The sequence below is a fragment of the Vicugna pacos genome, chromosome 15, assembly GCF_048564905.1.
Source record: "Vicugna pacos chromosome 15, VicPac4, whole genome shotgun sequence".
Lineage (NCBI taxonomy): Eukaryota > Metazoa > Chordata > Mammalia > Artiodactyla > Camelidae > Vicugna > Vicugna pacos.
In genome coordinates this window covers 9,893,978-9,910,944 of record NC_133001.1, presented here as the reverse complement: position 1 = coordinate 9,910,944, position 16,967 = coordinate 9,893,978, and the positions used below count along the sequence as shown (strand labels likewise).

General features: G+C 37.2%; 2 protein-coding genes across 9 annotated transcripts in view; one reads left to right on the top strand and one right to left on the bottom strand.

The window, feature by feature from the left end:
* Nucleotides 1–16,967, bottom strand: part of AAK1 (AP2 associated kinase 1) — a 193,419-nt gene that overhangs the window by 146,649 nt on the left and 29,803 nt on the right. The window contains exons 1-2 of one of the 8 annotated variants that reach the window (XM_072937600.1): nt 1,478–1,666; nt 793–1,178 (exon numbers count right to left, since the gene is read on the bottom strand). In XM_072937600.1, coding sequence (XP_072793701.1) covers nt 793–955 — 163 coding nt within the window. In that variant the 5' untranslated portion in view covers nt 956–1,178; nt 1,478–1,666. Of the gene's footprint in view, nt 1–792; nt 1,179–1,477; nt 1,667–16,967 lie in introns of those variants that run through there. The other 7 variants (XM_072937601.1, XM_072937602.1, XM_072937603.1 and 4 more) reach the window with 7 other exon arrangements.
* LOC107032862 (uncharacterized) overlaps nt 1,117–16,967 on the top strand; it is a 66,335-nt gene continuing 50,484 nt past the window's right edge. Inside the window, exons 1-3 of the mRNA XM_072938385.1 lie at nt 1,117–1,166; nt 1,339–1,982; nt 2,671–2,770. Coding sequence (XP_072794486.1) covers nt 1,117–1,166; nt 1,339–1,982; nt 2,671–2,699 — 723 coding nt within the window. The 3' untranslated portion in view covers nt 2,700–2,770. The remainder of the gene's footprint in view (nt 1,167–1,338; nt 1,983–2,670; nt 2,771–16,967) is intronic.

The window sequence follows — 16,967 nt, the reverse complement described above, 5'->3', positions numbered from 1 at the left end:
CTAAGTAACATCCTCTCCCGTAGAGGAAAATCAAAAATCAGATGCCACTCTCTCAAGTTCTTTTGGCAGGGGGTAAAAAAAAAACAAACACACACACACACAAAATCCAAAACCAAAAAACAAGAACAGGCGGAAGAGGGGCCTACTGGACTGACTTCAAAATTACCACATTTCATTTCATGTAAGTTCTGTTATCTTAGCTACATCCTGGGGGCCTGATTATAGTTGGGTCAGGAAACAAACCTAGTCAAATCCACCAAGAGCCCTGGCTCTCAGAAAAACACATTCCTATTCTCCAAAAAGCCTCTCTGCCTTCCAATGCCTGCTCATGGGAGTGGGAAAGTTGGATATAAGGGGAAACCCCTCTTTCTTTTTAAAGGTCCTCCATCCCCACCCTTTGGCCCTCAAATCAATATTTCAAGTTTTAGGAGGATGACAAGCCCTGAATCCTACATTTGAGGTGAAGCTTCATACTTTCACACATATGTTTTCTTGTCGGATTCTCATAATTCACTGAGGCAGGCAGCAATTGGCTTCTCAGTATTTAAAAATAAATACATAAAGGCCACCTAGGTAAATAATTTTCGGCAAACTCCCCCACCCCATAAAGCTCTGTCACTTTCAAATCTCAGTTTTAAATTTCTCAAGGACAGTCATTCACAAGGCAAGGGAAGGGCGAAGGGAGGGTCAATTGGTCAAAACCCATTCATACATTCAACAACTAGAAACCAGAGTCTTGCTGCATCAGCACAAGATTTTAATTTACGGCGCACTGAAAGAGTCCCACCATACCTTCCGCCAACACCTCGTCCACAGTGACCTGCTGTCGCCCAATGCCAAAGACCCTTCCGATGTAGCCACTGCCCAGGCCCGAGGTGCTGCCCCCTCCTCCGCTGGAGCCGGAGCCCAGGCCAGAGCCGCCCTGCTCTCGCCTGGAGTCGAAAAACTTCTTCATCGTGCGAAAAGGAGGCAGTAAAGCAAAATACCGTCGGTTTCTAGATTTTTTTTTTTAAGAAAACAAGAGATCCAAGGATTTCTTCTCGGATTTCAGCTGGGAGAGGAGCCACCCGAATCCGGCCGTGGGGGTGGGGGCTGAAGGAGGATGCCTATAGGAATATGCGTGACAATCGCGCGGCGGTCCCCTCCTCCTCAAGAGAGCGATTCGTGTAAGTTTAAACCTGTGATGACAGAGGAAGAGAGAGAGGATGAATCAGTAACACACTTAAAAATTCAACTGCTGAGTCCTAGGGGGAGCAAAAGCCATCATCCTAGGGAAACGCTTCATGCATTTTCTTAGAGAGAAAAACCCTGGGGCTGAAAACACATCCCGGGGCCCAGAACCCGGGACCCCCGTGCCCGGGGCTCTGAAAAAGGAGGGATTCGGGCCACCTCGGGCAGCGCCGACCCAGCCGGGCACTGCCTCCCCTCCTCCCGGTCTCCTCACCGCCCCGCGAGGCAGCATCCCGAAGGCACCCACTTGAGACGGCTCGGCGGCCGGCACCAGCTAGCAGCCCCGCAACATTGTCACGGCCGCCCGGCCGGCCTGCGACGCGGAGAGGAGGCGGCGCTGCAGCCAGAGCCGGGGCCGCGTTCGGCGCCCGCCCGCCCGCCAGCTGATCCCGGGAGCTCCGGGCGGAGACTGACCCGCCGCCCCTCCCCCGCGCGCGCCCCCGCCCGGCTCCATCCACCCAACCAGGAAGTGAACCGCCGCCGGAAGTGCCTCCCAGGGCGGCGCGGCCAGGGGCCAAGGCCTCCAGAGGCCGCCGTTCTGTCGCAACTGGAAGGAGCTGTCGGAGAGAAGGGAACCGGGGAAAGGGGGGTCTCAGTGCGGAGAGAGTTTTGGAAAAGAACGTTGATATTGCCCGACCCGCAGGGCGCCATGGGAAAGGTAGTTCGGCGCAGACTAGCGGCTGGACTACAACTCCCAGCATGCCCCTGGAGGAGCCAGCAGGGCGTCTGCGGTGGCCTACTCCGCCACGAAGGTAGTTAGTGGGGTGGTGCATTTGTGCTGTAATTTAAATATATCCGGTAGAGAAACTGCCAGGGACTAGGGTTTCCATCCTGCTGCATGTTCCACCCTTCTGGAGCCATCTTATTTGCGGCTTGACCTCCTTGCACAAGGGATTCTGGGGATTGTGGTTTCCGAATGGATCGAGGCTGACACCTGAAGGACGCGGCTTAACCACTTAGCCCCTAGTCGTCCTGCGAGGCTTACCGATGTTACCTGGGCAGAGCTGAAAGAGGAGAGGGTGAGCCGGAAATTTTTGCTGGCAGCTGGTGCCAGGCCACACCCGCACACCACCTTAACGTAAATAAGCCCAGAGCCCTTCCTCCAAGTTCAAAAGGCGATTTTGCTCCTAGGTGTTATTGAGAACTGGCTCAGAGGTCAGCTCTGAGCTAGGCACTGTGAGAACGCTTAATAAGACGGTGTCTTTTCAGGAAATCTACAGGCAAGACTCAAACTGAAAAACTTAAAGGGTATGTGGCAGGGCAAATCCTAGGGTACCAGGAGACCCAAACCCTTGGCTCGACCCCAAACTTTGAGGCTTGTTTGACGGTGACCCTTAATTCTTCCACCTTTTCTGATGCTGTGGGTGGACCTGACCTTCACTAACCCCCTTCCCCGAAAAACCTCTAGGCTGACCTTCTGTCATTTCTTTTCACTTCAAGATTCCCCTCCTGATGCTGATTTTACCTGATCACCCGAGTGCCGAGAGTGGGAGTGGACAACGTGATTTCATCTGCCAAACGCAAAAGATTTGGAAGGCTGGTTGGTACCTTTTTCCATCCCTAGATTTCCTGATAGATGATACTGAAAGTAGTTCCAAATCCCTGCCCATTACCCCCGCCCCCTCCGCAAATTCATGACCCCTCAATATAGGTTATTTCTCACCTCCACCTGCTCTCCCTAATTCTGCAACAGCCCTCTTGTAATTGGCTTGTAATTAGTCCCAGAATTTTCTCAGGAGGCATTTGAGAGGAGTAGAGAAGGGTGGTCTGGGGGGGAAAAAAGTTCTTGCTTTCTTTAGTCTGAATATTGAACTGAGCTGTGTTTGGGTTGACAGTGGCATTGCTGCTACTGTTCTTCTTCTCCTCCTCGTCTGTTTCTCCCTCTCCCTCTTTTCCTTCTTCCTCTTCTCCGCCTCCTCCTCTTCCTCTTCCTTCTTGTCTCAAGGAGTATCATTGTAGCTAAACTTCCTGTGTAGAAACAGCATGTTTTCTTCCCGAGGGAGTCGATGTTGTCACCTCAGTTCACAAATCAGCGCAGCCACCTCTAGGGTGCATTGCAGCGCCTGCTAAAACATTCCTTCAAAGCAAGCCCACAGGAGGCATGTTCTCTGCACTTTCCTTAAAAGGCTAGATTTTCTCTAAGGACATTTCAGTAGATCCTAAAATAGATGAGAAAGCTTATTTGGAATTAGATTCATTGGCCTCCATCTTTCTCCGTAAGATCTATTGATCTTGACTGACTTTTTTTAAAAGAAGCTCTGTTGGGTCCTAGAATCTGTTGCTATCTGAGTTTTTACTTTTCTAGATTCCCCTGTTACCAGACTAGGCCAGACTTACACAGATTCCAAGTCTTACTAGTGAAATACAAAAAAAGTGTTTTCATCCCATAGGATTAAGGTAGCTAACATGTATTTACTGAGCACCTATTTGGATGCTTGGATCAGAATCTGAGGGAGGAGGTTTAAAAAAGAAGAAGAAGAAAAAAACCAAAAAACAGAAGACTAGACTCCTTGCTTTCCGTTCTCTCCGAGACTAATGACAGTTATAATAACACCACAGTTTTTAATGCTTTACATATATTTCGTCAGTGAATCCTCACAGCAACCCTATGAAATAAAGTACTATTACTGTTCTCAATTTATACATGAGGGAACTGAAGCATAGAGATAAATGACTTGCCCAAAGTTACACAGATAGTAACTGGCCAAGCCAAAGCCAAGACTCAGACATAAACATTTTGGCTTCAGAGCCCAGTGCTTACATAGCTACACCAAACTGCCTACATAAAAGAACAAACATAAACGGATGAAAATACTTGAAAATAGAAAGAAACATGTCTACAAGCAGCATGAAACCAGGAGCCACTCCACAGCTGTGCCCCTAAACCTCTTAGTCTCTGGACCTATCTTCTCAGCTGTAAAACCGTGACTCTCTTACAACTCTTAGTAATTCTTTTGTTCTTAGGGCAAAGTAATCAGATCAACCACTGTAATCTCAGAACTCCTACCACACTTGCTTTCTGTAAAATTTGTCCCATCTGGCCTTGCATTCTTATTCAACTTTTTATGTATACTGTCATTCCAACCAACTACCCACAACCAGGAAACAGTGTTCTACTTACCTCCTTGAACACCCAGTACAGTAGTTGATATACAGTGTGTCCTTACCAGTACTTAAATAAACCAAATGACTGACTTCAAATTACACATGACACAGAAGGGAACAGTCTGATCAGGCTGGAAAGGTTGATTTGAGATATTCTAGAAAGGTGAGCTTTTGAACTTGATCTAGGAGAAACTATGGAGAAATATCCAATTAACGGGAAAGGGAAGGGAAACTCTTGTTTACTATGTATCTTCCATGTACAATTACTGAATTAAGCATTTTTTAAGTTGATGTATAGTTGATTCACAATGTCATGTGAGTTTCTAGTGTACAGCAAAGTAATTCAGTTATACATATATATTCTTCTCCATATTCTTTTCCATTATGGTTTACTACAGGATATTGAATATAGTTCCCTATGCTATACAGTAGGACTTGGTTGTTTATTTTAAATATAGCAGTTTGTATCTGCTAATCCCAAACTCCTAATTTATCCTTCTCCCATCCCTTTCCTCTTTGGTAACCATAAATTTGTTTTCCATGTCTGTGAGTCTGTTTCTGTTTTGTAAATAAGTTCGTTTGTGTCATATTTCAGTGAACTAAGCATTTGACATACTATCTTGTTTAAGCTTCATGGATGTGCCTCTGCAAAGGATACTATTATCTATAATATCAGAGTAGGTACTATTATACTATTATCCCCAATTTCATAAATGAACGATGAGGATTTTGTTCCTAGCAGAGGGATGTACATGGTTTGTTAAATTTGGAGGAAATGATTTGACCTGCATTGTGGCTAAACCGTGTCACACTAAACACAGTAATGGCAAATGTGTGGTCCATCCTTAAGAAAAATCAAAGGGAAAGGGACCAACATTATTGAAGGATCTTAACTAAGGCCTGCAGTGCATTGGATGTTTAAGCATATTGTTCAGCCTTCACAATACATTTATGAGGTGTGTGTTATGTTTATTCCATCAATGTGAAAAGAGTCTGGGGAGGGTTAAAATATGTCCACTGTTGCTACACCGAGCCTGCAAAGGGCAGAAGCAGAATTACCTGACTGACTTCAAAACCCAGGCATTTTCACTAACCACAAAGCCATTCTATGTTGCCATCTTTTAGTCCAGTGGCACTTATTAGAAATGGAAGTTATCAGGCCCCACCCAGAGCTGCTGAATAGGAGGGAGGGTCAGAGGTGGCATTCTCTTTTCACCAACCATGCAGGTGATTCTGATACATTTTCAAGTTTGAGAACCACTGGCTAGCAGAAGGGACATTGTAATAACCATTTCCCTTCTTTAAAAAGATGTCTCGCTTTTGGTTTTTGTATTCTGGTTTAAAAAGTAATTATATAATCATTGAAGAAAGTATTAAGAATAAAAGTCAACTCATAATAAAAATCACTGAGAGGTATTTGCTGTTGACATTTGTTTTGCAGTCACTGTTTTCGTGAAGCTCAAATTTTCAAGGACCTCTCAACATTTTCCAGTCCAATGCTCTATTATAGATCTAAATCCTCTTTTTCCTTTTAGTCACTATAAATCTTTCAGCTACTCCTTCTACTTGGTTCTGCTACTTACTGTTACTAAATCACTTTGAATGTACTATTTATATAGCATTTACATTGTATTTACAACTATTTACATAGCATTTATATTGTATTAGGTTTTATAAGTAATTTAGAGATGATTTTAAATATACAGGAGGATGTGTATAGGTTATGGGCAAATGCTACATCATATTATGTAAGGGACTCGAGCATGGATAAATGCTGGTATCTGAGACGGGTCTTGGAACCAACACCCCTCGAATGTGGAAAGATGACTATACTTCTATTATAGCTCAAATCAATTTGTACAGTCATTATTGGTTTACATGTTTATCCCTTCAGATTTACACCGTATTTGTCTTTCTGTCCTTAGCAACCGATTCACACATACATAGTGAGTGCTCAATAAATGCTTTGAATAAATGAACTAGTGATTTAATGAAAAAAATCAATCAAAATAACTGAAACATACTTAATTCTTCTTATCAGGGTCTTAATTAGATTGAGCTCTGTAGTCTGCTTAACCATAGAAATGTTCTCTTAGCAGAATTCCTTCATCACAAAAGCTTCTAGACCAGAAAATCCAAGTTTGATATCAGTACATCTCAATGGATTAATAAAGAGAGTGTACAGGATATTCAGCTCTCTTGGACAACATGAAAGGCAATTGAGACGTTCTAGGTGTCCTGTATTTCCACCTTCTCCTGCAGTTCATTTTGATGTCATTAGTTAAATGTTAACTTACCTTGAATTTTCACCTCCTCCAGCAACTACCCCATTTTTCTTTCCAGCGAAACACCTCAATGCAATTGTCTATTCTTGCAGTCTACCAATTTTTCACATTACTATATCCAACAGGCAGCTCTCAGTCCTCATTTTCTTTAAAAATTCAATTTATTTAAATAGCAAGAAGAAAACAGTTCACCTCTTTCTCCCAACCCCCACCCCCTGCCCCTGGAAATGACAAACCTGTTCTCTGCATCTATAAGATATATACATAGATACATATATATGTATATATCTATGTAGATAGATAGATATTTTTTAGATTCTGCATATAAGAGAGATGGCATGGTATTTGCCTTTCTCTGTCTGACTTATATCACTTAGCATAATGCCCTTGGAATCCATTCATGTTGTCACATGTGACAAGATTTCCTTCTTTTTTATGGCTGAATAATACTCCATTGTGTATATATACCACAGATTCTTTGTCCATTCACCCATCAATGAACACTTAGGTTGTTTCCATATTTTGACTATTGTAAATAATGCTACAGTGAACATGGAGGTACATATATCTTTTCAAATTAGCATTTACATTTTTATACAGATAAATACCAGAAAGTGGAATTGCTGTAACAGATGGTAGTTCTATTTTTTTTTAATTTTTTTATTGAGTTATAGTCATTTTACAATGTTGTGTCAATTTCCAGTGGGTAGTTCTATTTTTAATTTTTTTGAGGAGATGTCATATTTTTTTCCATAGTGGCTGCACCAATTTGCATTCCCACCAGCAGGGCATAAGAGTTCCCTTATTTCCACAGCCTTACCAACACATTTCTAGTCTTTTTGATAATAGCCATTTTAACGGGTGTGAGGTGATATTTCCTTGTGGTTTTGATTTGCATTTCCCTGATGGCTAAGGATGTAGAACATCTTTTCACAAACTTATTGGCCATCTGTATGTCTTCTTTGGAAATATGTTGATTCATATCTTCTGCTCATTTTTAAATCAGACTGTTTGGTTTTTTGCTATTGAGTTGTATGAGTTTTTTATGTTTTGAATATTAGCCACTTATCAGATATATGATTTGCGAATATTTTCTGCCATTCAGCAGGTTGCCTTTTCATTTTTATGGATGGTTTCTTTTGCTGTGCAGACACTTTTTAGTTTGGTGTAGTCCCACTTGTTTATTTTCGCTTTTGCTGCTTTTGCTTCTGGTGTCAGTTTACAAAAACCATCACCAAGACCTACGTCAAGTAGCTTACTGCCTACGTTTTCTTCTAGGAGTTTTATAGTTTCAGGTCTTACTTTCAATCCATTTTGAGTTGATTTTTGTATACGGTCCAGTTTTATTCTTTTGCATGTGACTCCATTTTCCCAGCACTGTTTATTGCAGAGATTGTCCTTTCCCCATTGTATATTCTTGGCTCCTTTTTTATCTATGCATGGATTTATTTCTGGGCTCTCTATTCTATTCCATTGATCTATGTGTCTGTTTTTATTTCAATACCATACTATTTTAATTACTATAGCTTGAAATCAAGGAGTGTGATGCCTCCAGCTTTGTTCTTTCTCAAGATTTCTTTGCCTGTTCGTGGTCTTTTATGGTTCAATACAAATTTTAAGATTTTTGTTCTATTCCTGAAAAATATGCCATTAGAATTTTGCTAGAGATTATAAATCTACATATTGTTTTGGGTAGTATGGACATTTTAACTATATCCTTCCAATACATAAGCATGGAATATCTTTCCATTTATTTATGCTATTGACATTTTGATCAGTTTCCTTTTAGCATTTTTCCATACATAATAGTTTTTTTTTTACCATATTAGATCACAATGTATATTTGGTACATTATATTACACTTTTTTCATTTAATAGGTTTTCATTTCCTTACATATTTTTCAGAAACATTATTTTTAATAGCTGGGCTTAATAATCAGTTCTTTACTGGTAATATTTTATTGTTTTATTTTAAAATTTTACTCTTATTCATATGTGATTAGAATGAATATCTTTTTTTGTGCTTCTTTGATTTTTTTTCTAAGGCTACGTTTTTAATAAATGGAATAAGTAGTTCAAGAGGTATGAATGTTTTTGCAGCTAGAGAGCCAAAGTCCCCTCCAGGAAGCATAGTAGTTTGCTCTCCACTCAGTGACTCAGTTAATAAATATTCATTAAGCACCTACTATGGGCTACGCCTTTGAAAGTTTATTACAATGAACAAAATAGATACATTCCTTACACTCAAGGAAGTTTTGGTCTTAAAAGGAGACATTAAGTCCTAAGTATTTCCATACCCTTTCGAACACTGAGATTGTACAGTTTAAAGAGAAATCTATTACATTTTGATAGGTAGAAATGCTGCTCATTGCTCTAATTGTCATTATTTTAAGTTAGTGAGCACTTTATCATTAACAAAGACTCTCCTTGACCAAACTTGAGTCAGCTCTGCTGAGTCCTCTTTTTGACTAGGCTTTGATCTTAGGCTCTGTCCTTGGTCTGCTTAGTCCAGTTTTAGCAGGAATCCTGCTGAGTCAGTTGAGTGAAAATCCCCCACATTTGATATGTGCTCACTCTGGATATCTGGTCAAATTCCTTATCCTCTGTTCTCAATCTCTTATCACCCTGGACTGCCTTCAGGTAAGAATCTTGTTGCATCTGACCAGCAAGAACCTCCCTAGCCTTGAGGTTTCCATAGTAATTTTCCATCCACTGATCCCCACCCTGCTCCTTGGCTATAAATCTCCATTATCCTGGTTGTGTTTGGATTCATACTTGGTCCCTCTCCCCTAGTACCAAATCCTCATTGCAATAGTCCCTCTTGAATATAGTCTTCCTTACTGTCTTTGACAAATGTCCTGAAAATTTTTTGTTTAACATTATGTTCATTTACTTATTCATTAGTTGTTTTATGAAGCACCTATTACATGCCAAATCTATGCTAGGAACTGGAAATATAATGATAAGTAGATAAAAATATTGCTTCCCTTACAGAGTTTATAGTCTAATACTTATGGATATGTATATTTCTTCATTTTAAAATCACATTGTCTTTCAGTTTTCTGTTGGAGCATTCATGTTTAAGAATTGATTGAAAGTGCTCTTTTATTTTTCAGTCAGTATATACTGAGCTCCTCCCATGTACTGGGCACTGTTCTCGGCATAGAGAATATAATATAGAACAATATAAGCAAGGTTTCTCCTTGTAAGAGAGCCTATGTTGGGGTCAGGGTGTAAGGAAAACACAATAAATAAACAAACAATTCAAGAAGAATGTTGGATAGCGATAAATCCCATGCAAATAATTAGACTAGGGTGATGTGATAAAGAGTATCTGAGTGACTACTTCAGATTGGATGTGTAGCTCTTGATATGTTAGTGACATTCATTAAAACCCATTGTCACATAAATGGAAAACCCTTTTCCCCAGTTTGATATTAGGTTTTTAAAAATTTTGATGAATAGTTATCTTTAAACATTTTTCTAGTTATGATAATACATAATCATTTATAAAATTTAAAAATATGGAAAGGCAAACAGAAGAAAAGCAGAAGGAAGAATAAAATAATTGACCTCGTTACTCATAAGTAACCCTACAGTGTTAGCTAGATGGATATCCCCTCTGTCATTTTCAGTATGCATATATATTACCTATGTATGTGTGTGTGAATCGTTTCAGTTGATAGAGAATATACTGTAGTAACGTCTGCTTTGTCCACTATGTGCAAGGACCATGGAGGTCTGCCAGGCACTGAGGATTTTAAAAATCCATATAAGCCAGCAATTCCACTCCTGAATATACACCCAGAAAATACAAAACCACTAATCCAAAGTTCACAGTGGCATTATTTAAAATAGCCATGACATGGAAGCAACCTAAATGCCCATCAACAAATGAATGGATAAAGAAGATTTGGTGTATATATATACCTAAAGTGCAGTAGTAGATGTGGCATAAAACGAATGAAATTCTGCCATTTGTGGCCAGTTGGCTGGACCTAGAGAATATTATGCATAATGAAGTAAGCCAGACAGAAAAAGACAAGTACTGTATGATATCACTTACATGTACAATTAAAAAATAATATGATTGAACGTAGATGAAAAATAGGAAAAAAAATCTCACAAATAAGGAAAACAAACTAGTTGTTACTGAAGGGGAGAGGGAGGGGGTATGGGACAAATTAAGGGTATGGAATTAAGAGAGACAAGCTCTATGTATAAAATAGACAAGTAATAGTGATATATTGCATAGGGCAAAGAACTATAGCCATTATCATGTAATAACTTAATGATGTGTAATCTGTAAAAATACTGAATCATTATTCTGTATACCTGAAACTAAAAAAAATTATACATGAACTATATTTCAAATTAAAAATTAAAAATAATAAATTAATAATAAATGACCAGCTGAATTTTCCATGTATAACTGATAGAGAAGAGGATATTTTCTGGATGGTATAAACCACCAGACATTCAATAAAGGGAATTTCTATGAAAAAAAATGATAAAATGATAAGCAAAAACAGAAATGAGACTTCCATATTTTCTCCTTTATTAAAAAAATTGAAGTGCAATTAATTTACAATGTGTGTTAATTTCAAGTGTACACTCAAGTGATTCAGTTATACGTACATATATACATATATTCTTTTTCAGATTCTTTTCCATTATAGGTTATTATAAGATACTGAATATAGTTCCCTGTGCTACTCAGTAGGTCCTTGTTGTTTATCTGTTTTTCTCCTTTTATTTATATTTTGTTTTTCCTTTGGCTTTACCTTGGTTTATTTTATTACATTTCTAGTTATTTAGACAAATATTTGGCATATTTGCTTTATTCTTTCTTATTTCAGAATAAAACCATTTAAAGCTAAGAGCTTGACTCTCAATAAATAAAGCTTTCATGTGCCACAGAAGTTTTAATTTTCCTCTAATCATTATTTAAGTTTTAAATACTCTAATTATGGGGCCTTGTTTTGGCTGATGAATAACTACATAAACGAAGCTAACAGAGTTCAAATCAGCTGGCCTACCCTTAGTAAAAGCAGGTTCTTGGAAGTTACAGTTTAGGGTAGAGGGCATTTTTGAGGTCAGGCACCAGTCCTCAGGTATACCTCAATGACAAGCCATAAAATATAATTCAATCCATGTCCATTGAATAAATTACCGAATGAAGCAGTGACCTCAATTCATTAGAAACTTAAGAATTTAAGTGCTTCTTGGCAAATATTTTCCAAGTAGTCCTTTTTGCTGGTGGATTTGGCTTAACAAGAAGGCAGAGATTAGACCCCAGTAGAAATCTACAGTCTTTCAGCTGGGCCTCTCATGGGAGCATCTGTGAAAAATCATGCATTACTTGGAAATTATTACAGTGATTTTCAAATGTTTTCACTGACATAATCACTAAGTTCACTTTTTAAAACCCCATATTCCCTCTTATATTTTAATGTTGACTTATACAAATTTTCATCGTAAGTCTAAATAATTGCAAGGAATATAATTTATAGCATCTTGTAAACACTGTCATTTAAAAATAAAACTGTTTCATCACTCTTTTCAATGTATGGAAAGGAGACTAGATGCCACTTATTTGATGGAATATAAATACCATCATCCATTTAAAAATACTTAAATTGTTCTCCAACAGCTAGGAATTTCACACTATTCTTTTGTCTTCTGGAACACACATTTCTAATTCCCCCACAGAAGTTTACCCTAAAGTAATATAATTAAATGCTTGGATTGTTTTTCATTGATTGTACCATTTTATTTCTACACAACACAATTATTTTTTAATTTCCTGTGTGTGTAAGTCTCTAAGTGTTAAAAAATTTCTTGTGGTTGACAATTATTAGCTTTATGTATTTGATTAAAACCATATAAATATAATACAAATTTGATAAATTGACAAAAAAATAAAAATATATTGGGAGCACACTTCTTTACAAGATGAATGGGACTTTTAAAAATTTAGTTCATTAATTCAATCAATTTTATGTCTTTTTTTTATTTTTATAGAACATTGGGAAAACTCTTTCAGTACATACATAGATGAGGCTTGAAGTTTTCCTTTAAAAGCATCACATATTTCTTTGCATGTCTAAAAATACATAAGAAATAAAATGCAAAGGGATCTATTCTCAAAAATTACTTTTAACAATATATCAACTTTAACTTGATTGATCCTTTTAAAATTCTATCAAAAGCAGAAGAAAGAAAACTACCACTTGCAGAAATTTATTATCCAGTCATTGGAGCCGTTCACTGCCTTAGTTTCTGGGAAATATATCAAAAACATTTTGCCAAGATTTGGCACATGAGTGCTATTCTTTCCCTTAGAGGCACCTTGTTTAACCTTGTTCTCAAAAAGGGTTGTGAAAATAGAAGTAATGTTAATTTCAAAGCACCCTTGTCAATGTAATATTTCTTAATAAAATGCTATTTTTATAGTGTGATTTAAATATATTTTTGTCAAAACTGTTGAAATAAATTTTACTCATTTAATTTAATAATACATTTAATTTATGAGTACATGATATAATCTAGTTAGTACAGTCAGTCCTCTTGGTCAAACCAACCATGTAAATCAGATTTGCTTTGTGAGAAAAGTCTGGCTTTTTTTTCCCCTCTAATTTTATTTACACTATGTATACAGTATGTGTTTATATGTTTCAAGAAAGATTATAAAGCATTATGAAATAAATTATAGATAGTATCTTGCAACATTACTAAAAATCAATTGAGATTAAAATAACATAGATCTAATATAATTAGCTTTTTTCCATTTTATGTTATAAAACAACATGAAAAGAATATGCTATTTTATTACTTATTTTGAAATGACCTAGGATGTGTAGCTAAAGTTACAAGTAAGTTATTGATTAAGCAAGAGTCATAATAAAAGACACTGTATGCCTTTTGTTAAGTATATGTGGCATTTATCAAAAACAAGTGTTTGGCTTTTCAGAATAAGAATCATGTATAAAAATCAGAAATAGCCCTGTTAACTCTTTTTTAAAACTTTTTAAGTTGAAGTATTGTTGATTTACAATGTGTATTAGTTTCAGGTATACAGCAAAGTGATTGGTTTCATATATATATAGACACACACACACTCACATACACGTACATACATTATATATATATTCTTTTTCAGATTCTTTTCCATTTTAGGTTATTATAAGATACTGAATATATTTCCATGTGCTATACAGTAGGCCCTTGTTGTTTATTTTATATCTAGTACTATGTATATGTTAGTCCCAAACTCCTTATTTATTACCCCCCTTTTCCCTTTAGTAACCATAGTTTATTTTCTATGTCTGTGAGTCTGTTTCTGGTTTGTAAATAAGTTCATTTGTATCATTTTTTTTCTAGATTCCACATGTGAGTGATATCATATGATATTCCTCTCTCTGTCTGACTGACTTCACTTAGTCTGATAGTCTCTAGATCCATCCATGTTGCTGCAAATGACATTATTTCATTCTCTTTATGGCTAACTAATATTCCATTGTATATATATATATATATATATACCACATCTTCTTTATCCACTCATTTGTCAATAGACATTTAAGTTGCTTCCATGTCTTGGCTATTGTAAATAGTGCTGCTATGAACATTAGGGTGCATGTGTCTTTTTGAATTCTAGTTTTCTCCAGATATATGCCCAGGAGTGGGATTGCTGGATCACAATGGTAACTCTATTTTTAGTTTTTTAAGGAACATCCATACTGTTCTTTATAGTGGCTGCACCAATTTACATTCCCACCAACAGTGTAGGAAGGTTCTCTTTTCTCCACACCCTCTCCTCCCTGTTAACTCTTTAGATATTATGTTCAAACTTTCCTTGTGTGTTTAATAAAAAAGGAAGATACAAACTGCTTATGAATTGGCCTGCCAGATGGCATACACTTTTATTTTTTTGTTGTTTTTATTAGGATTTAGAAAATATTAAGTATTTAACTTGATGAAATAAGATGAAGATTGATGACAGCTTAAATAAATATTTCATTATATGCTTTATGAAATACATTTTAACTTAGTGATTCACATTGAGTTTTAAACAAATGAAGTGAGTTTTTCATCAAAAGTCATATATGGTCATAAATAGTTACAAGTTTGTTCTGCTTCTTTAGTTTGAACATGCTTTTCTTTCCATCTATTGACTTGTCTTAAGGGTAAGTATTAGGAGTAGCCTAAAAGAATTGTTTATATTATAAAAGCTGCTTATAGCCTTGAATATTTTTCACTAATGCTTTCTTTGCTTTCCCCTCATGGGACTCCTCCTAAAAAAAATGATGCATCCTCTGACAATAGTTGAGGAATAGAAGAGGCAAAGACATTAAATTAAAATTGTCATTATTCCCCTAGACTCACACTATGTTAGATATATTCCAACAGGAACAAAATATTCCATTTCTAACCATTAACTTTGCCCTTAACAGAAATACGTATACAAAGCCTTAGAACATGTGTTTGGTGACTTGATTAGTAATTAACATGCTTCTCAGAGACCAACTATTTCCCATAATCCTTTTGTTTGGCTGTCTGGAGGGTTTTGCACAGTGAGGTAAATGATGACAGTTATGCCTTCCTTTTGTAAAGTGGGAGAAGGACTATTGTGAAAGGGAAGGTGGAAAAGGAAAGTCAGCATATATCTTTACTGTAAGCAAGTCAATTTTTAGGACATAATTCATATGAAAATGGAAAAACCTTGAGTTAGTTTTTATGAAATTATATGCCTACATCCTCCTTGGTTTTCAATTCATGCCTTTCCCTGTTGGAAGAATGCTAAATTGTTACACAGTGAAGATTCTAATTCACAGAACATACCACATTTTTTTTTCTGAACCCTTGCCCATCCCTCTGGTCCCCACTTTCCTGTACAGTTACTTATTATGCTCCTAAGGCATTTTTCAAAGAATTAAAAAGCTATGGGTGGTGGTTCTGGAAACATGGAACATCTGTCATTACCAATATTTAGAAATGCTGGATAAAATATGAGAAAAAGTCTTTAAAGATACAGCTGAGCTTGGGAGGGAAAAAGAAATCTGCAGATAACAGAAAGGAAGCAGGTTCCGAAATCTGCGAGAAAGGACTCCAGTTACTATTGCAACTGCCTGGGTTAACAGGGGAGGTGGGGGGAGTTACCATAAGCTAGGGACTTGGATTTTAAGACATATGCAAGAATAAAAGACATGGTCCTGGACCTAATCCAGACAGGAACTTGGAACAAATCTCCTTGAGAAGCTGAAACTACCAAAGGGTGGCACCCTCAGTGGAAGGATGGTATAAAAAAAAAAAAAATCTGCTCACCAGCACAGGGAGGTGACAAGAAAAATACATATTTCTTTGCCCATGCACCGAGTTAGGAAAAATATTTTCACTGAAACACTGAAAACCCAGGCCTGCTCCTGACATTGGTGTTGGCTTTGGCTTAACACTACCTTTGTAGTCCAGGAATTCGTAAATTAAGAAGTTAACATAAAAATTGACCCCGGGCCAATGGAAAACCCTGAGACACTTAGAGGAACAAATGTAAAACCACCCTGGAGGGATCCTCCTTCCCCCAAGGGCACATGAGGTTCTCAGGGAATAAAACCAACCCAGGCAAAAATAAGAGTTTTATAATAAAAGAGCATAAAATGTGAAAAAGAAGTCAACCAGGAGCTCAGCCAGAAGACAACAAAACAAGAGGATTAGAGCTGTAAAATCCTGAAATATTAGACTGATAATCTAGAAGAAAATATAAAATGAGTTTGCCTAAAATAATTAGCCATGATGAAGAAATCAAAACCCTAAGGTTAAGAGAAAGACCTTGTGAGGAAGCAGGTAAATATGGAAACCACCGCAGAGAAATATCAGAAACGGAAGACACTGAAATTTAAAACAAATAATTTAACAGCAGATTAGACACAATTGAAGAGAACTAATTAGTTAGCAGCTAAATCTGAAGATATTATATAGAAGGCAGCAAAAAAAATGCGGAAAATATAAATGAGGAGTTTAAATACAGAGAAAAGGGACATACTTATAACAGAAGAGAGTGTGGGAGAAGCAAGATTTAAAATGATAATGGCTGAGATTCCCAGGACTGATAAAATATGTAATTCCTCAGATTCCAAAATCACAGTGCATCCGGAAAAGTTTAAATAGAAGTAAATCCACATATATATAGCTACATTTAGTAACAAAGACATAAAGAAGGATTTAAGAACTCAAAGAGAAGAAATACAGATTAACCACAAAGAAACAACAATTAGAAGACTACTCACAGCAATAATATTGGCCAGAAAACAATGGAATAACATCTTCAAAGTGGTAAAGGAAATATAA